The sequence below is a fragment of the Eubalaena glacialis genome, chromosome 10 (genome assembly GCF_028564815.1).
Source record: "Eubalaena glacialis isolate mEubGla1 chromosome 10, mEubGla1.1.hap2.+ XY, whole genome shotgun sequence".
Lineage (NCBI taxonomy): Eukaryota > Metazoa > Chordata > Mammalia > Artiodactyla > Balaenidae > Eubalaena > Eubalaena glacialis.
Genome location: NC_083725.1, coordinates 18,282,242 through 18,303,251, shown reverse-complemented (window position 1 = coordinate 18,303,251; position 21,010 = coordinate 18,282,242). Strand labels below are relative to the sequence as shown.

Sequence of the window (21,010 nt, the reverse complement as noted above, 5' to 3'; positions counted from 1 at the left end):
GCACAGGTGTGTGCTCTGAGACATGTAATCACTCACCCATCCATGGCTTAGTTTTAAAACAAATTTGAATCAGCTGTTCCAGCTCCTCCCCATTTGGTTGTTCATTGAGAACTCTCTGCTCCCTGGACTACTGATATAAAACCCTAACATTCCCCCTTTCCCTTGTGGAAATGGAAGGTTATATTGATATATGGGTGCCTTCCAAGATTCTAAGCAGATAAGAAAGAAAGGAAAAAGGGGTAGGGAGGCCTGGATAAGGAGACTGGAATTGACAAGACTGAAATTGACAAGAAGGCTAGATGCTAAGGTTTTTAGCTCCTGGCTTGGTTTGGGAAGACATAACTGAGCAGATGATTAAAAGTGCTCCAGCAGTAGGTGACTATATGTAGGAGATAAGCACTGGAGCACAGACTTGTGGCTAATTTGGTTTGAGGCAAGCCTTGCAAAGATGTTTTCTCAGCCTTCTCTACCCTTCCTGGGAGAGAGGCTGTAGGCAGTAAACTGTGGGACTTGTCTACCACTCTCCAGCAGCTGTCATTCCCAGGGTGGGGTGCGGAGTCAGTGGGCTGACATTTTCCCGGGCTGGGTAGACTGGGCCCTCTTTGTGCATGTAGCTAGCCTTCTGAGGAAGGCTGGGAGTTCAGGACTCATCCCGAATGATGCTGCAACTTATGCCCAGGAGGAGAGCTAGAGAGGGATCGTTTGACGCTTTCTTCAGTAGATCCCTTGAAAAGGAGCCAAGCCCTAAGTGATGGCACAGGAGGCATCAAAAGGGGGGCACCCCTGCCAGTGTCATGAGCTGAGCTTTTGCTTCCTTTCGTCTGCTCCCTGTCCTGTCCCCCCTTCCCCACCACCTCCAGTCTCTTGAGATGCAGACAGAGCCTTCCTGCCTTCGGTGTGAGTCAGCCCTGGGCTGCTTTGTCTCTGTCTGTCTTTTCCTCCTGCACAGTGGATGATGCAGCTCTGCCACTTTTTTAGCAATGACCTGGGGGGAAGGAAGAGAAAGACGGGGAAGAGGAAGAGGTGGCAGTTTCTGTGACAGTTTTGGTGTGTGGTTACAAGGCTTCACAGGACTGGAAATGGTGTCTTAGGAAAGAGTAATCCTGAGGGTCGGAGGAAATAGAAAGGCATGTCTGAGGATTTGGAGGCGGGAGGTGGTTCCAGTGTAAGTCAAGGTTTTCACACCTCCTAAGTTTGCTATTTTCTTCCTCTGGGGAGAAGAAGTTGCCGGGGGGCGGGGAAGCAGCTCTTCCTTTCTTGGGTGAGGTTGGGTGGAATTGGACATGAGAAGCCCATCCTTGGTCCATGTGCAAGGACACACTTACACACACGCACACACATGTAACAGTCACGGCTGGCTTACCAAAAAAAAAAAAAGCCCGAGTATATTTAGATACCTCTGCTCTTTTGATTAAGAAACTGCTTATATCTAGGGATAATAAGAACCTTGCTCCAAGAAGGTGTAGCACCTGAACATCTTCTCCGGCTGTGTACCCCTCTGATCCTGTTCCTTCCCTTCTATTAAAGAGCTCATTGGTATGGAAATGGCACAGGTGTAAACATGAAGGTTTTTGTGTCTCGTAATTTCAGACCCAGTCATCACCTGGGTGAAATAAATACCCTGGGTTTGTGTCACCCCTCCTGCCTCCTGTTCCACCCTAGCCTTGGCTTTCTCCCATTTTTTGGCTAAAATTAAACTTGTTTTAAATTGGGAATCTGTGAGTCGTACGTGCCCTGCAGCCAAGATTGGCTGTGCTGCCCTTGGGGGTGGAAGGTGGGTGTGGTGGGGTCACCATCTCCAGATAGAATTGATGGAAGTGAGGGTACAGATATTTGCATGGCCCTTCCGCACGTTACCTAGGACCTCTCTCCATCAACCCTGCCATACCCACTCCCTCTTTCTAGTGCAAATTCCCTTCAGGCAGACAGCCTTGGGGTCCAGCCTAACCCTGAGCCCCATTCATTCTTCAGAAGAGCAGAGGAAGTGGTGTTCTTTGACCTGATGAATTATTTCTTTGGGCCAAGGCGAATTGATGTATCTGATTTACATTGAAATTTACAGATTGATTGAAAACAATACACTTGTAGGGTTTACATACTCAATAACGTTTGCCAGTTGCCTCCTAACAGCCCTATGAAGTTGATATTGGAAAGGGCAGCTTAGTCATGAATACTATTTCCTAGATGAAGAAATGAGGCCAAGGGCAGCAGCTATCTGGCTCAGAGTCACAGAGCTGGGAAGGGCTGCACCCGTGGGCTAGAACCAGGGTCTTCTGTTTCACTGCATGGTGTGGTAAAACTGGTCCTTCTTCTGTGGGCTGGGTCTCCGCTTCTGAGCAACAGAGCTCAGAATGGAGCCAGAACTGGGGAGTCCTGTTCAGCCCACCAGACAGACAAGAGAGGCCCCAAAGAGATCAGCTGTCTGGGGGTTACTGGGCATTACTAATTTCCAAGGAGAGCCTTGTTGGAAGCTCCCGGTAATGGCTGCATTTGGTCTGGGCTTCCCCCAGCTCTAGCCATCCATCGCTCTGTACCATGACTTTCCCTGCCCTGTTTCCCCCCTTTGTCCTTTGTGATTGTCCCATAGCTCCTTATTTATTCTTGAATGCAACATGCAGTTATTGATCACCTACTATATGCCAGGCCCTGTGCTTTATCTTGGGGGGATATAACAATGAAGAAGATAGTCCCTGTTTGGGAGGGCTTACCATCTACTAGACAGAGCTGAATGTCAAAAATGAGTACAACAAAGGGTTTAATAATCGTGCTGGAATCATGAGGGCTCAGAGGAAGAAGGTGTTCTTGGCACTGAGTCCTAAATGGTGTCACTCATCCAAGATGCCTTCTCTAGGGTCAGTTCCCTGGAAGAAGCAGCCCAGAGTCGAGAAAACAACTTAGGCTTGTGTATTGTGCAGGGCGGCCATGATCTGTATCCAGGTTGTTCACTGCAGGAGGATGCCCAGCCGAGGGAGAAATGGAGGCTGGAGCCCAGCTGTCTTTGCTTGCAGAGCTGTGTGCCCAGGCGAGGATCTGTGCCTGCCCAGAGGAAGAGGCATGATTTTCTAATTCAGACAAAGGCATCGTCTGGGCTGGTATTGGCTTTGCTACTGCTTCATAGCTAAAAAGCTTTTTCACTTGGGTATCTCATTGGATGCTCTCAACAACCACAAGCAATGTGGCAAACGACGGGCAAACTCTGGTCCAGAGAAGTTCAGCAACTTGCTCCGGGTCACAAGGCAAGTAAGTGGCAGAGCTAGGACCCATGTGCTTCTTTGGTCTCCCTTGTGGCATGCTGACGATCTGATTTCTGAATGTCTTTTGCAACCAGTGGAGGCTCCTTCCCTCTCCCCAGTGGTGTCAGGCATGAGGTCTCCCCACAGCAGAGGAAGGAGCAGTGAGCATCTCAGGGGCTCAGGCGTCGAAGGGAGCAGAGTGCTGGCGCTGCCAGACCCCCTTGCCTCGCCGAACGTCTCACTGCGCTAATGAATTGCTAATACAATTTTCTAGATAATTTTATTTCCATAGTCCCACATTTTAATGTGTTTCCAAAAGCTAGCATTTATTTGCTTAATCTCCCAGTGTAATAGAATCTGCCCTGACTCATCATACATGCGAACAATCAGCTAGGCAGAAACTGCGGCAAATTGTTTAATAACTCAGATCTCGTCTCTAGATTTTTAACTTGCATGCACCAATAGCTTTTCTTGCGTCTCCCCCCGCTCTTGCCTTTTTCCTTTAAAAATATTTTTCCATCTTCTCAGCTGCTGGTCTCCAAACAGAAGAATGGAGAGTGGATGTGGGGTCTCAGAGACCCCGTCTCTTCATCTCTGAGCCTGGGGCAGTGTCTCGATGGCCAGGGAGAGCCCCTGTGCCCTGTGGGATGTCCCAGGAAGGGGAGAGAGACCACTGTAGAGACACTGTAGCATTTCCTTTCCAGGTGGTCACTGCATAACTTTAAACTTGTCACCAAGGTACAGAGCTGGCGTCCAGGACTTCAAATGCATCCCGATTCCTGACTCGAGCCCAGGCTGAGGGTCCTGTCCTGCCACTGCCCTGGATTCCACTTCTCCAGTCCTCCTCCGGTCCTCCCAGCCCCTACCCTAGACTGGTCCCCACTCTCCTCCAGTGGTAGCACAGAAGCCGTCATCTCTCTCCCTGCTTTCAGCCACTTGCCACTGCTGTTGGTGCCCTTGCAGCCCCCAGGGGCATTGCCCTCACATACTGGTTGGATCATGCTAGCACCCGCCCCCCTCTTTTCGTGGCACCGCATTGCCTGTGGAATGAAATCTAATCTGTCCCACCAGGTGATACGGCCCTCTGCCATCCAAACCCCCATAACCTTCCCTGCTCATCTTCATCCTCAGGGTCTGTCCTCTGCCTCTGCCTGCTCTGAAATTTGCTTGCGGTGTTTCTAGCCTGGCTCCTGTGCCCCACTCTGGTCCTTGGCTTCTCAGTCCACTTCATTTCTTAAAACCTAACTCAGAATCTCTGAAGCCCTCTTGGCATCAGCCTGTCTTATCCTCTGGCTGGTCGTTGGCTTGTCTGTGTCCCGCACTAATCTGGGACCCTATTTCTCTGGTTGATCTCAGCATCCCTCTTGTCACCTAGCACAGTGCCTACACTAGGTGATATTCACCGAGTCAGCTGAATGGACACGAAATGGGTTCAGGCATTCCTGAGAAGAAGGGACCATATAGTGGGGCAGCCTTGGGGCCCTGGGAAGATGGGGAGGGGTGAGGTTGCAGGGTTCTCAGTCTGCCCTGCAGTGGTACTGACCCTCAGAGCTCCTCCGGGCCTGGCTTTTTTAAAAGAACGTATATGCAATTTCCTTTTTCTTCCTTCCTTCCTTCCTTCCTTCCTTCCTTCCTTCCTTCCTTCCTTTCTTCCTTCCTTCCTTCCTTCCTTCCTTCCTTCCTTCCTTTCTTCCCTTCCTTCCTTCCTTCCATCCTTCCTTCCTTCTTTCTTTCTTTCCTTCTTTCTTTCTTTCCTTCCTTCCCTCCTTCCCTCCTTTCCTTCCTTCTTTCCTTCTTTCCTTCCTTCCCTCCTTCCCTCCTTTCCTTCCTTCTTTCCTTCTTTCCTCCTTTCCTTCTTTCTCTCTTTCTTCCTTCCCTTCCCTTCCCTTTCCTCCTTCTTTCTTCCCTTCCTTCCCTCCTTCCCTCCTTTCCTTCTTTCTTCCTTCCTTCCTTCTTTCTTTCTTTCTTCTTCCCTTCCTTCCTTCCTTCTTCCTTTCTTTCTTCCTTCCTTCCTTCCTTCTTCCTTCCTTCCTTCCTTTCTTTCTTTCTTCTTCCCTTCCTTCCTTCTTCCTTTCTTCCTTCCTTCTTCCTTCCTTCCTTTCTTTCTTTCTTCTTTCCTTCTTTCCTTCCTTCCTTCCTTCTTCCTTCCTTCCTTTCTTTCTTTCTTTCTCTCTCTCTCTCTTTCTTTCTCCCCTTCCCTTCCCTTCCCTCCTTCTTTCTTTCCTCCTTCCCTCCTTTCCTTCCTTCCTTCCTTCTTCCTTCCTTCCTTCTTCCTTCCTTCCTCCTTCCTTCCTTCTTCCTTTCTTCTTCCTTTCTTCCTTCCTTCCTTCCTCCTTCCTTCCTTCCTTCCTTCTTTCTTTCTTTCTTTCTTTCTTTCTTTCCTCCTTCTTCCCTTCCTTCCTTCCTTCTTTCTTTCTCTCCTCCCTCCCTCCTTCCCTCCCTCCCTCCCTCCCTTCCATCCTTCCCACAAGGTATGTGGGAATCTTAGTTCCCCAACCAGGGATTGAACCCGCGTCCCCTGCATTGGAAGCATGGAATCCTAACCACTGGACCACCAGGGAAGTCCCTGGGCCTGGCTTTTTAGGCTCGGGTGTCCTACTGGGAATGTCATTCATGTTCCCTCTGATGCAGACTCCTTCCACACTTAGGATTTCGGGGGATGCATAAGGGGAAACCTGGGCTCTTAAAGGGCATGGTTTGCCCAGGAAACCTGCTCCGTCTTACTGATAAAAGGCAGATGTTTGATGTCTGGCTTCATCGGGGCTCTCTGTGGGGTGAGGTTAGGGCCAGAGAGGGGACTGGTGCTGGGGGCCCTCAGGATGAAGCAGCCACGACATGCCGTGTCACAGGACATGTTGCAGACGGACTCCATTCTGGGGCATGCTGGCCAGGCCACACTGGGCTTTGAGGACTCACTGTCAGCCGTCGTTTGCTTCTGCTGGGCAGACCACTCCCATCAGTGTGCCCCCTCAGTCAAGTGGAGCCAGCACCCCAGTACCTTGCAGAGGTCTTGCTGGCTCCCAGTGCAGTAGGAAGGCTTCAGAGAGCTTTACCTTGTGACTCGGCTTCCACTGCACGCCTCCTGGCCCAGGTTCTCCAACTGTTGCTAGGGTGGGCCCTGCATGCACTGGGGCTCCTGAACCAGCTGGGTTGGAGCTGCCTCGCTGGTGTTATTATTGTGCCTCTTCCCAGAGAAGCCCGTGCAGGCAGGTGGCAGGTCCAGAGGTAGACATGAGCCCAGCTCTGTGGTTTCTGAAATCAGACATACTGAAGCATTTAACAATCCCAGCTCTGCTTCTTTCTAACTGTGTGACCTTAGACAAGTTACTTAATCACTCTGTTTTCCCATTTGTAAAAAGAGGCACGAGAATCCTGCCTTGCACGTCTTAAATGAGATGACAACATAGATAAAGCACCTAGCACACGGCCTGTAGTAGTTCCCCTTCCCCTCTGCTCTTTGAGTGCAGGAGCAAATCTGTGCCCTTGCTGGTATTCCACCTCCCCTGCTCACCCTTCCCTGGACGTGGATGCAGGCGACATCTGTCTGCAGGTGGGATGAGCGTAGCTGAAGGTGCTGTGAGGGGTGGGGGGCTGGGGGGAATGAGAGGCCGTCTTTGCCTTCCCGCCAGTCCATTGCAAACCCAGCCATGAATGGGACTGAGTTGCCCAGAACGGGCCTTCCATTTGCTGTCTCTGTTGATGGACCCCGGAGGCCACAGGCTCTCCTGCTGTCCTTCTTGTCACCCTCTTTCCACCGGGAGCTCCCTGATGCCACACTGAGCAGCCCACGACTTGCCACAGCCAAAGCTCTGCTGCACCTTCCACTCTGGGCTGCCAGGCGCTGGGCCTGACCCCCTTTCCTGCTTGTGTACTTGACACGGGGGAGGCAGCGCTGGGCTGACCACAGGTGATAATGCCCAGATGCCGGCAAAGAGAGGCGAGCAGATGGGGAGCTTCCCGGGGCAGGGAGCTGACGTGCTTAGGAAAATGGAATCCAAAACGGTGGGCAAGGAGCTACTGGTGAGGACTTGGAAGGTTTAGATGCTTCCTCCTGTGGTGCTGAACCCCGCAAGGCCATGGTCCCAGAGCAGCCTCAGGAAGGGAGTTGATAACAGACAGAAAATGGCAGCCTGTCTTTGTAGGGTACCATGGGGTACCCACCCGTGCTTCTGATTGGCGCAGGGAACGACCAGACAGAGTTAAATGAAAATCTCATGTCCCTCATTAGCTTAAAATCCCTTGACAGTTGCCCGTTGGTCTTGGGATGAAGCCTAAAGATCTTAACATGGTTTCCAAGACCCCATGCGAGCTGGCCCTGCCTACTTCTTTGACCTCCGCTCTACTTTCTTTCTGCCTCCTCAGGTGACCTGTCCTGTCTTATCCTCTGACCCATCACGTTTCTCTCCAGTTCACAGATACTATTCCATCTTCTTGGAATGCTCTCCTCATGGCCCAGTATGATGGGTAACATCTATGATGAGGGCAGGCACTTTGTACGGTTTTCCGTGGCTACAACCCCAGGGCCAAAAAAGAGAGTCCTCCTTATAGAAGATACTAAAATAATATTTGTTGAATGAATGGACCCTTAAGATGTACGCATTAATGAATGGAGACGTGGTTAAGAGAATCAGGTCTGTAGCTCGCATTAGGAGCGGATCAAATCCAGGTAGCCTGGATTTGAATCCCAGCCCTGTTTGCTTGTGAACTCTGTGCTACTTCGGACAAGTGACTCAATCTCTCTGTGCCTCCTTCTCCTTATCTGAAGGGTGAGGATGCAGAGCCCGCCTTTTGGAGATGGGATTTTTAAGTTAGTTACACTTGAATGACGGCTGGCATGTATCATCTCCATTACTGTGATTCCTCACAGAGGCCGGCCTGATGCCCCACCTCCTGTGCCAGGCTCTGAAAGTCCCTTTGATAGATGCCTTCTCGGTACCCTGCCTTTGACACAGACCTCCATACGATTACAGACTCATTTGCTGCTCTGATGTGTTTGATTAATGTCTTTCTCCCACTAGACTTTAGGTTCCATGAGGGCAGGAAGTAAGTGGATTCTGTCCACCGTTGGAGGCGCACACCGGGGGCTCCAGCAGCATCGCGTGGCCTGCACCACCTCTGGGTTTGCCACCGTGGGTGGGGCCCGGGGGTGCTGGCCTGACGCTGGCTCTGGCTCCAGCCTAGCTGGGTGAAGAAGGCCTGTGTCCAGCCCTGAGGCTTTCCCCCGCTGTGTCCTGCAGGCACGGACATGGCTGTCTTCTGCCTGCTGTGCGGGAAGCGTTTCCAGGCCCAGAGTGCGCTCCAGCAGCACATGGAGGTCCACGCGGGCGTGCGCAGCTACATCTGCAGCGAGTGCAACCGTACCTTCCCCAGCCACACAGCCCTCAAACGCCACCTGCGCTCACACACAGGTAGGCCAGGCCGGGGACGGGCAGGGCAGGGTCTCTGGGAACCACTGTCTGCGTTTCCCTCCAAACACATCAGGCGGAGGTGCCCTCAGCCCTCCTCTGCTCAAGCGTCGGGCATGCAGGGGCCTCCGAGGTGCAGGTCAACGTGGACGGTTCTTATCCTGTCCCACCCTGGGCACCTTTGGTTCTCAATCTCTGTGTGCCCAACAGAGAGGGTACTCATTAGAAATGCAGGCTCCTGGGTCCCATCTTCAGAAACTTCCATTCAGTGGGTACAGGTGGGATCCAAGACTCAACATTATTAGTAAATATTCCCCAGGGATTCTGATGCAGGTGGACCCAAGACGAATTTTGAGAAAAACTTGCCTTCTTGGTCTCTGTCTCTGCCTTTCCCCCTCCCACTGCTGGCCCACTCCACACACACACACAGTGTGCACACACACTCCTGAGGTCAGCCTTGGGCGCTCAAGGGAACGTGGCAGAAGTGGTCCTGCTTATTCCACAGTAACAGAAGCACGTGTTCTATACTTGGGCCTTAGCCCTGTTTAGGGGAGACAGTGAGGTCGTATAAACAGTGAGCCATGAAACATCTGTGCTTAGCCAGTTGCAGATGCTGGGGGAGGAGAGTAGTTGTGAGTCAAGGGGTCTGGGATGGGATACTTGGTCCTGAGAGCCAAGAGGCATTTGCTTCCTTGCAGCAGCCCCTGACCCTCTAGCAAGGTCATGGGTGACTTGAAAGCCTTCCTTTCTCTGGCTGTACCTAGATAAAAGGATTGCCTGTTTCTGAGTCTGCATGCGTCTTTGCTTGTGTGTGTTCTGTCCTGCTTTTGGGGTGAGAGGTGGGTGATGGAGCCAGGGAGACAGAGAGGCAGACTCTCGTTCTGAGTACGTAACAGGGTATGTTCTCATGTCTGCTGGAGAGGGTATAAAAAACTCTGTGTGCCTCATGACAGAATTGGCAGGACCCTTTCCTCATTCTTGGGCCTTATCATGCTCTGGGATTAAATGGAAGGCTCTGCTGAATACGGGAGGGGCTTTGTTTATCACAGACCGAGCTGGCCTGGCCTGCCAGCAGTAGGCATCCTCGCCAAGGACCCTGCCTGGACTCTTGCTTCTGGATGCTGTTCCATTCAGGGGAGCGTATTGCCTTAGCATCACCAGATTTGCTTAGAACTTTTTAGATTTGCTGGCTTCGGACAAGGGGAGGTCTCAGAGGGGAAGGCCCGACAAGAAGGGCAGAGGAGGAAGGGATGCTGACAAGGGCTTTCTCTGTAGTGACCGCACAAGCATCCCCTGCAGGTATTGGGTTGGCCAAAAAGTTCACTCGGGTTTTTCGTACGATGTTACAGAAAAACCCAAACGAACTTTCTGGCCAACCCAATATATGCACCTTCCTGTCAACACCTCCCCCACTGGGCCCCCAAGTTCAACCTTATCAAAGATGGCCAGTTACCTTTCAGCCACTTCTGGGCTTCTGCTGCTGGGTCCCATCAGTTGGATTCATGTGACTGGAACCATCCCGGTCCTGCTAAGTCCACCCAGGGTACGCCCTGCCCTGCCCACACTAGCTCCTAAGAGCTCAGATATCAAAATGCCCCTGGCCCCTGTGTCAATCATGGCTCAGACCCATGGGGAGGGACTATTTCCAGACATCGCTTAGGAGAAGTACTTGCTTTTAACCTAGGAAACGTGGAGCATGTGTGCTGCCTACACCAACACCCATCGATTTCACACCCTGCACAGGCTGAGCACACCCCGCACGACGCCTCATTAATAGTCCCTTGTTCTTGGCCCATTTGCTGCTGCGGCCGGGTGTTCAGCATCAGCAGCTGTGTTGGGTAGGTTAGTCCAGCCGCGCTCTTGGCATTGATGGATCCCTGATTCACACGGCTCATCGTATAATAAACTCTCCGCTGTGTTGAGTGGGGGAGCTGAGGAGCCCACAGGATGGGGCTGGAGTGGGGACGATGACGCTGGGCTTGGCCAGTGCCAGGGAAGCCACCAGGTGAGGACAGACCGCTGGGGTCACAGGTGCGCTGGGCAAGCCGGAGGGGGGCTCTCATTAGTCTCGTTTGTCCTGTACTTAATGTCAAGCTCATTAAAGAGGCTACAGAGTTAATCAACATGCCACAAATTGGATTTTGAGTTCTGCAGCCAGTTTTGTGTACATTATAGCAACGCTGACACGATTAACTCTCAGGGTGAGGCTTTTAGGCCAGGTGCTTGCCATGTTTCAAAATCCCTGTGTGTGTGTGTGTGTGTGTGTGTGTGTGTGTGTGTGTGTGTGTGTTGGTGTCTTTTTTTTTCCCCCCTAACTTTTTATTCCTTTCCCTGGGCTGGCTCGAGAGATTTCATATTTAAACTCATGTAACATGTGATCCACTTCATAATTAAATTCATAAAAATCTGATCAAACCAACCTGTCTGCCTTAACCTTTTGTTTTTTAAACTCATAGGGCCCCCCTCTGGAGGGGAAAGGCACAGACAGACAGCGGTGCCCACCCCCCAACCCACCGTGTGGCTGCCGATATACGTTTTCATTACCGGCTCCGCTGAAGTCTCACGTGGCCCTTGCTTTATTTATTTATTTATATCTTAACGAGGATACTGAATTCTCGATTAAAGTTGTAATCGTTGCCGATCCAGTAAGGAGGGGGAGTCGGATGTCAGACGGGGCTGTGTGTGCAGACGTCTACACGCAGAGAGGGTGGCACGCGGGCCCAGGCATGCACAGACCAACCCTCACTCTGTTAGACACACAGCTAATTAGGAGCAGGGTCTGCATGGGCCTCTCCTTCCCTGGGGTTGGATGGGGCTGGCGGCTGGGGACCGGCCAGTCTGCACAGCCCCAGCAGCGAGGGCGCGGGCAGGTGCCAGGAACTCTGGAATCTGCTCATCCCCAGATCTGCACGTGGAGGCTCTCCTCGGAGCCCGGGGCAGGGCCCCCTAGAGTGGCTCTGCTTTTGGAGCTTCTTCCATCCTACCCCTCCGATGGAAGCGCTCCCACCCACCCGTCTACACCCTCGGAGCATCTTGCAAACCTTCCACCCGTGAGAGAGCCCGCCAGGGAGCAGACCGCAACATCCTTTCCCCACAGAGCCTTAAAAACCCTTCAGAGCCATCAGAAGAGATGAGAATGCATGTGGGTGCAGGGCCTTGCGTTCGAGAAGGGGGAGGTTTGGTTAGTGGCCTGAGGAGGGGAGAGAGAGAAGAGAGTAAAATATCATTTTAAAGAGGAAGTGAAGGCGCAGGCATGCAAGTCTATAACGAGAAGGACAATTTATGCCCAGGCACGAGCGCAGTTTGACATGGGGATAATGAAAAAACGTAGGTCATTGTGGATGACTTAAACCTTCAGCAGCTGAAGAAAATGTATGAAATGCAGAGGACATTACACGGTTGGCAGCCCCGCACATCTGCAGAGGGACAAGTGAAATACAGTGGGCCATTCTTTACCATAAACTATGGCTGTTGGAGATGCAGCCCAGAGAAATTGTAATTACAGTGACAAGACGAATCAGCGATATTTAAATATTCATGAACGAAGTCTGGGGTGATCAATCTATCTTTATTGTCTGTGCCTTCACTCCTGTAATAAATAAGTAGCTGAAGTCCTCACCTTTCAGCCCCACAAAGCCCCCACTTTGGCTACAAAGGGAAAGATGGTTAATCCCCACACCCCAGCCTCAGAAAGGAGGCTGCCGGGCATGGATTCCAGGCCGGAGAAAGGCAGTTCTCCCCAAGTTTCATATACTGACATTTCCCGAGCGTCTGCTTAGGGTTTACTCTGTGTTGCGTGCTGAGGCTGCAGGGATGAACAGAGTTCCCGTCTTGCCCTCACGGTGCTTCTAGTCTGCGGGCACGGTGGGTGCCACAGCAGATGCAACACAGCATGTCAGTTAGCAGTCTGGTAAGTATCCAGTGGCCAGATTCTGGCACCAGATCTGCATCCCAACGCAGCTCCTTATTAGCTCTTTGACCTTAGGGACCATGTTTAAGCATCTCTAAACATCTCATTTTTCTTTCCTGTAAAATGAGAACGATACTGTCTTTCTTGTAAGGTTGTTGTGATGATTACGTGATATGATTGATCCGTGTGAAGTTCTTAACACAGTAGTGAGCACTCAACAAATGTGGGCCATTTTAATTAAAAAGTGCCATAAAAATTGTACTACTACTACTACTAAAAGGACAAAATGCTGGACATTTCTTCTCTCTGGGGACAGAGGAGAAAGTGACTCAATTTGCCTGAGCAGGGGGCAGGGGCGGGGGGGGGGCCGGTAGCGCTAAAGGGAAACTTCCAAACCATGGTGACACGTGAGCTGGACTTTGCTGGGTGACTAGGAGTTCGCCAAGGAGAGAAGAGGAAATCACGCAGAAAAAACGGTTGCATAAGCCTGTGGAGGAGGGAAAGAGCGGAAGGAATTTGGGGGACAGTGAGAACACTGGAGGGATTTTTTTGAGGGTAGGGGAGTCAGGCTGGAATGGCTTTTGCCCCTGACCTAGAGGAAAGGAAGCTGGGGGAAGGGTCTCGAAGCCCCTGGGTCTGCTCTGCCCTCAGGGAGACCTGCTTTCTGGTGGCTCTGTTCATCCCTGAACCAAACGGGCTCTCTTTTCCCGAGACTGGCCCTTGAGGCGTGGATGGCCACTGGGCCACAGTAGAGTATGGACACGTGTGCACAGGGTTGCTCCCTGTCGATGCTAAGGGGCTGGCAGGGGTGGAGGGTCCCTCAGTCATCTCTGGAGGTGGTGACAATAGGCAGTCTCATCCTCCCGGTGCACTGAACCTGCCCTACTGTCCCCTAGAGAGGGGGCCGGGGGGAGGCGGGGGCCTGATCCAGCCCCTTGTCCCCACAGGTGACCACCCGTACGAGTGTGAGTTCTGTGGCAGCTGCTTCCGGGATGAGAGCACGCTCAAGAGCCACAAGCGCATCCACACGGGCGAGAAACCCTATGAGTGCAATGGCTGCGGCAAGAAGTTCAGCCTCAAGCACCAGCTGGAGACACACTATCGAGTGCATACAGGTACTGAGGACACACAGCTGGCTCCGGGGCGGGGGGTGGGCAGGGGCAGGTGGGTCCGCAGAGAAGCCCGGGTGCCCATGGTCCCAGGCTGAACCAAAGAGTGGAACCGCTTCTGTTAAGGGTTAGTACGGTGACCTGAGTGCCACTTCCTCCCTGCAAGGGCGAGGCGGACTTTGCTAATCAATCACAGCACTCTTTCCGGGAGCCCAGACTAGCCTTCCAAGCGGCCACACCAAGAGCTCACAGAGGATATCCATTCCTGAATCCTGAATTGGGGGTCGGTTGGCCTGATTAGCTGAAAGTGAAGGCTAAGGTGATTTCACGTGACTTGAGGGTTACAGTAAGAACTAGGCGACATTAAGTTAGGTTATGATGAGGGTTGGGAAAAATTGTACGTTAGATTGAGTTTGGTTCAACGATTAGAGAAGCAGTTGGATTTACTAACCCCTCTACATGTATAATATTTTACCATTTCAAAGGGCCTTCATGTTCCTTTTTACATAAAAGTAATGTGAGCAACTGTTTTCTTGGGGCCTGAGGACAGAACAGGTGGAAGTGGTCCCGATATCCAGAGTTGTCAGAGTCGGGGGCAGTGGGTGCTGGAGCCGGCCCGAGCCTGCCTGGGAAAGCCATTGTGCACATCTCTTTCCAGCCCCATATTCTGTGTTCTCACCTTGGTTGCTTAAAATTGGCTACAGTGGGAGGGTTCACAACATGGCCATCAGCAAATGCTACAGAACCAGGGCTTTTTGGAGAGCCAGTTGTTAAACATTTACAGCACACTGCCAGTTGGGGGGTAGATATTCAGAAGGACTTCCTGTGAAAATGAGACATAGTGGAAGGTAGTGGAATGTGGCAAAGTAGGAGGGCTCCCCTGATCAGGGGGAACAGCTGCCTGAGCAGAGGAATGGGGAGAGGTGATCAGACAGGTCCTGCTGGCCCAGGGGAGAGAGTGTGTTTTCCCGGGAGGGGAGGTGGGCAGGGGCAGCGGTAAGTAGAGGATACATGCTGTCATGGCTCTGCTTTGGGCCACAAGGAGAGGATGGGGTGCTTGTTGCTGACAAGTAGAGTGACCCCCAGGATTTCCTGGAGCCCCTTGTCGGAGATGTGACCTGCCGGGTGTATCATTAAGTGCGCTGGCGCTGACTTATCGTAAATAGCTGGTCGATAGTTAGATCACTTTGGCTGTTCATTACTTCATTATTTGCAGGGGCCTCTGCACGGAGGAGTATCGATAGCGAGATGGCTGGCCAGTTAATTACTGTATCAGAGCAAGGTTCCCTCACATCCTCTGCTCAGCTCCAGGGGGCTGTAACAGAGGGTGGGCGGGTCGCAGCTTGGGCGTGGCCGTGCCCTCCCAGGCCCTCTCTGTCCCTCCCCCATTCTGGCCCCAGAGGGGAAGGCAGGGTCCAGGGCAGGCTCTAGAGCCTTAGAGGAGTAGCCATTCCCAGGTGTAGCATGTTTGCAGGATGGGGTCCCCTCAGTTTTACCCCACCTCTGTTCCCCACCATCTGTAGCCCTGTAAGGACTCCATCCCCTTGCTCCCCTGGAAGGAACTGTGTGCTGAAGAGCCATCTCTAAGCATTTGAGAGGCCTCGCGGGCCCTTTTCTAGACCTCCCTTTCCTTCCTTAGGAAGGGGAGAGTCCGTGCCCCCGAGAGAGTTAAGAATAAGTCCAGGGGCTGGAGCTGGCCCACATCATGGCCACTAGCAATGTGTGGCTATTTACGTTAGTTACAGTGAACAAGATTAAGAATGTAATCCGTTGGACACTAACACACCATTGTAAATCAACTATACTTCAATTAAAAAAAAAAAAAAAGAATGTAGTTCCCAGTCGCGCTCAGGAGCCAGATGTGACTCGCGGCTGCCACACCGGCTGGTGCATCCATTGCCGTGGAGAGAGCTGCCCTAGGGGGATGGGAGTCTCCAGCAAGCCCGAGGCGGCGCTGAGGGTGCAGAACATCCTGGGGCGGCTCTCACAGCGCCCTCCCTCTGTCCTGGCCTTCTCCTGCCCTCCCCCCACAGGTGAGAAGCCCTTTGAGTGTAAGCTGTGCCACCAGCGTTCCCGGGACTACTCGGCCATGATCAAGCACCTGCGAACGCACAACGGCGCCTCGCCTTACCAGTGCACCATCTGCACGGAGTACTGCCCCAGTCTGTCCTCCATGCAGAAGCACATGAAGGGCCACAAGCCCGAGGAGATCCCGCCCGACTGGAGGATAGAGAAGACGTACCTCTACCTGTGCTACGTGTGAGGCGGCTGCAGCGGGGGAGCGGGGAGCAAGAGGAGAGGGAGCGGGATGAAGTCCAGGAGGACTGTGCAAAAAAAACACAACAAAAAACAAACAAACAAACAAAAACAGAAAAAAGAGAGAGAAGGGAAAAGGAAACCTGGGAGCTGTCGGGCTCTGGGTTCTCTCTGGGGCTCCAGGTGACCTGGATGCCTGGCTGAGCCCCTCCCCTCGGGCCCTCCATCCCTCCTTTCCTGGCTGGAGCTCGGCCTGCTCTTCTTGGATGGGGGTGGAGGGGCCTTTTGTTCAGCTCTGATGGTGGGATGTTCTTCTCTTCCCTCCGCCCAGATCCTCCTTTGGTGTCCGGAAATGGAGACGAGGAAGGGGGGAGGGCTCCTCCAGTCAGAGCCAAACCACCTCTGCCTGCCGTGCTCTCACTGACCCCTCGGGAGATGGGGGCTGAGGGATGGGTGGGCTGGGGGTGCAGAAGGGGGGCCTGCAGATGCTGGGGCTGGGCGGGGTCACTGGCTGACACAGACGACAGCAGCTCTAGCTTGCTGGGGGCAGACTGGGGCAGGGAGGGGTTCTCCTGCCCTTCCCATCGCTCAGTTCGTCTGTTGCTTTCTTCCGCTCCGCCATACCTGGGTGCCCCCTCATGGTCTTCAGGAGCCTCAGGGCTCTTAGCCCCTCCCCCAGCTCCTGGCTGCCCGGCTCCCCTTGACTTCTGTCCTCTGAGTCCCCCATGGATCTGGGTGTCTCCCTCCTCCTCCAGCTCCCTGTTGGGGAAGCTGCGTCTGACTCCAGAGCCCCTACTTGCACCCTTAGCTTTCTGAGAACGCAGACGAAGTAAATGGAATGGCCCATCCCAGTCTAGCCCTGTCCTAAGCCAGATTCCTGCTCAGCTGCTTTTGCTTCCCAAATGGAAAAAGGAAACAACTAAATACACACTATCCCACCAAACAAACACACACAAACACAAACCCCCTACGGCCCTCCTTCAGCCCCTACGAGGAGGAATCCATCAAAGGGCTCATTGCCCATGGAGGGACGTGGATATCCCTCTCCAGAGGTACCCTACACCTGGAGGGGGGACCCCTGCCCCGGGAGGGTGTCGGTGAGTCGTGCTGGGGACCCTTTGAACACACGAGACCCCAGACCTGGTGAGCTCCGTGGGAGAACCCAGGTCCAAAGGGCGGTACAGAACTCCTGGCTCCCAGGGCCCCCCCAGTCCACAGGGAGGAGGTGGAGGAGGAAGAGGTGAGAGCGCTTTGCCTTGTGTTACGTTTTGCTTCTTTTCTGTGTCCTCTGTTCACCTGTTAGCACATTGTACTTGAATTACCTCAGTTTTTTGTGACCTCATGAGCTTTTTTGACCCCTGCCTGTATCTCTTTTTTGGTTGGGGGTTGGAACGATGGGGAGAGCGTTCTTTTCTGTTTCTTGTGTAAGTTAATGGCTAGTTTAATAGGCTTCAGCTGGCCAAGGCCCTCCCCGTGTCCCCTAGCGATGAGCCTCCCAGCTGGAGGGAGCCGTGCGGAAGGAGCTGAGTACTCAGGATCTGAATGGGAGGCCCCGGGCAGAAGGTGGGTGCCTGCCGGGGACGGGGTGCCGGGGGCACGGCAGAATCACAGCCGGCTTGGCCCAGGCGTGATGTCATCCTGCCTGAAGCCCTCTGGAGAGAATCCCACCTTTCTTACAGTTTGCTGGGTCATCCGGGTCTGGGCGCCTGTGTTCTTCAGATCCCTGCAAAGGCGCGACCCCACCTCTGTGTGCATTATCATTGCCAAAACTGGTCTCTCTTCAGGGCTGGCTGGGGACAAGCCAGCCTGTGTGTTGTTGCGATGGGGCGGGGGTGTTGTTTTTCTAAAAGCTACCTCTTATGTTTGTCCAGTCCTTTCGTTCCCTTCATGCCTCCCATCCTGCTGCTCTGCTTCCCCCCACTTCTCCCAGCCTCCCCTCCCCGAATTTTTGGAAAGCACATTTGCAATATTTGTGTTCGCTTTGGGACGGTCTTCCCGTTTCATCTCATGCTTTATTTGTAAGAGTTGTGGGTTGTTTTTTTTTTTTTTTTTTTCTCTTTCCTTTCTCTCTCTGAGAAAGTTGTGGCTGCGTTTTTATCTTAGGTTTTAAAAAGTGGTTTAGGGAAGCGGTTTTGGGGAGAAGGGTTGTGAGGCATACAGGGAAGTCGGAGGGATGGGTGCTGCTGTGACCACCCCCCTGTCCCTCGGCCCCATCCCTCCTGCCCTCCCCTGTAATCTCGCCCACCAAATCTGAAGGCCTTAAAAGTTGTGTGTTGGGGGGATATAGACTGGGGGGGGGCTGTGTCACTAGACCGTTGATTGGGGATGATAATGTAGGGAGGATGCTATTTCGCAACTATAATAATGACTTAGTGCTTTGGAAAGGAAAAAAAAAAAGTTAAACTTGAAATATGTAACTAGAGCAGTTGTCATGTTTATAATGTGAAAAGAGTGGAATCATTGGGAGAGGGGCAGTCTGGAAGAAATCTTTGTGCACTATTGCCGCCTCCCCCAATCTGGGAAGAAGAGGGGGCAGGCTGGCCCTCAGGGGATCTGTAAATCCCAGAAAACAGTATTGGAACAGCAAGATGTCATTCAACTTTGGTGGGGAAGGAAAAAAAAAAAATCAAACTATTCCATAGACCTAGCTGACCCCTCTCCGTCTCCCCTACCCTTCCCACACAGCCGGGTCTCCTCCGCTGTTCGTAAAAGCTGAGAGGGTTGAGCTAATATTTACAAATTGTAATATTTTTGTAATATTTGTTAGTTCCTTCATCAGTTCTACCGGACCTTGCCCTTTCCTTTCGTAATGTGAATAGGAAAAAAAAAAAAAAGACAAAAAAAAATTCACCACCACCACCAACAGAATATCCCTTTGTACGTGCGTGTGTGTGCGTGGGCTTGCTGTGTGCGGTTGTGTGTTAAATCATGCAGTATTGTTGTAATCTGGTGTTGCAGCGTTGGATGGTACCTAATCAGCCCCTGCCTGCCCCCACCATCCCGGAGGGATGGATCCTGGTCGAGAGGTAGGGAGAGAGGGTCGGGGCATGGGGTCTCTGAAGGATGCTGAGTGGGGAGACCTCTGTACCGGGCTCTCCCCTCCTCTCCCATGAAGCCGCGGACACCCTGAAGAGACTCCCAACATGTCTCTTTCCCAACTTCCTGCTCACAAAGACAAAAGAATTCTGACCTTGCCAAGGTGGCCAGGCCTAATGGCCAAGGTGAGGGTCAGAAATTATCTGGAGGCTTTAGATGTGTCTGCACAAAGAGGGCTAAGGAGACGAGGAGGGTGGAGACTGCCCTCTCCCCAGGTGAGATCCCTCTTCTTTGCCATCTGGCCCCTTGGTCACCCTGCTGCCTTTGGCTGTGGTACTGCTGACAACCCTACTTGCTACTGCCTTATCCAGCACAGTGAGCTTTCTCCAGCCTGGAAAGTCCAAGTGGATTAATAGTTCCTTTCCTATGTTCAGCTCCTATAAGCGTGTCCCTTAATGCTCTTGGTGACATTTCCACCTCACTCATGTGCTCTTTCCCTATTCACTCCTTCACTCATTCAAAGCATTAAAATCCTATGTGTATATAGGATAGACAAATATATAGAGAGATATATATATAGCAAGAGAGATATAAAATAGTACATATCATTGCTGCTTTGGGCTGCTTTGGAGGAGGCCACGAATACGGGGAAGGGAGATCTGGGATATAGGGGTGGGAAGGGAGGCTGGGGGACCCAGTGATTCCGTACAATCCAGGGATGCAACGCGGGCTTGTTTAATCTTTGTGCCTGAACAGTTTTTCCATGTTTAGAAAAGAAAAAAAGAAAAAAAAGAAAACCTGCTGCAATTTTTCACAAGTGTCTGGTACCCTTCCGGATGCTATTGGTACAACTGGCTGCTGGGGTGTTGAGGCCTTGGAGGGACGGGGCCCTTTGGCTCATCTCCTTACAGGGGAGTGACCAGTGGCGGGGGCAGCCTTCTGACTCTGGGGGGACTGGGGGAGATTTGTGGCCAATTCCCTGCAAGCCCAACGAGGGTGAAAGCTGGGGGCATGGGACATCGGACAGAAAAGGGGGGAAAGATCGGACTGTGTTCGTTCTTCCTAGGGCTACGTTAAATCTTTTTTCCCCTCCCATCTTGTTTCCTCCTTCCTGGAGCTTCGTGGCGGCACTTACCTGGATATTTCAGTAGGAGGGAAGAAGGCCAGACTATCCCTACACAGTGGGACTGATGGGTGGAGGAGAAAGGCACAGCCGACCAGGAGGAGTGCAAGACAGACCAGGGGAGTTGGGTCAGGGGAAAAGGGCTGGGGAGAGGGGGTTCAGGCCTGTTAGCCTGAAGCCCCGCCTCCCTGAGTCCTTGGCATCCCACTTTGCAGACAGGGTACCAGCCTCCTGGTGTGTGTCATAGGAGTTGTTCACATAGTGTTATGCATGATCTTTGTAAGGTTAAGAGGCCGTGGTGGTGCACCATGACATCCGACCCATATATATAAAGATAAATATATATATATATGTATGTAAATTATAGCACTGAGGGCCCTGCCGCCCTGCTGGACCAAGCAAAACTAAGCCTTTTGGTTTGGGTATTATGTTTTGTTTTGTTATCTGTTTGTTTTCATGGCTTGTCTTCTGTCGTGACAGCACAAGTGCCAGTCCAATTGCTCTGTATTACAGAATAGTGTTTTTAATTAATTGATGTTCTAGTTCATGTCTACCTCAGCACCTCCTCTTAGCCTAATTTTAGGAGGTTGCCCAATTTTGTTTCTTCAATTTTACTGGTTACTTTTTGTACAAATCTCTCTCTCTCTCTCTCTCTCTTCTCTTTCTCTCCCCTCTTCTCTCTCCCTCCCTCCCTCCCTCCTCCCTTACCTCCCCTCTCACTTCTGTTTGTTTCATTCTCTCTTTCACTCTCCCCTTCTTCTTGCCCCCTCTGGCCCCAGCCCAGCCCTGCGACCCTGCATTGTGCTTGCCGGCCCTATCTGTCCTAGCCCCGAAGCAGTTCACCCGAACTTGTGCGGTCCTGGTTGCAGCTTTCCGCATCTGCCTTCGTTTCGTGTAGATTGATGCGTTTCTTTGTAATTTCAGTGTTTCTGACAAGG

At 52.2% G+C, this 21,010-nt stretch overlaps 1 protein-coding gene across 1 annotated transcript in view; it reads left to right on the top strand.

Annotated features, from left to right (window-relative positions):
* The window catches only part of ZBTB16 (zinc finger and BTB domain containing 16), a 192,983-nt gene extending 176,602 nt beyond the window's left edge, over nucleotides 1–16,381 (top strand). The window contains exons 6-8 of the mRNA XM_061203867.1: nucleotides 8,471–8,641; nucleotides 13,496–13,663; nucleotides 15,691–16,381. Of these exons, the coding sequence (XP_061059850.1) occupies nucleotides 8,471–8,641; nucleotides 13,496–13,663; nucleotides 15,691–15,920 (569 nt within the window). The 3' untranslated portion in view covers nucleotides 15,921–16,381. The remainder of the gene's footprint in view (nucleotides 1–8,470; nucleotides 8,642–13,495; nucleotides 13,664–15,690) is intronic.
* Nucleotides 16,382–21,010: the final 4,629 nt, after the last annotated feature.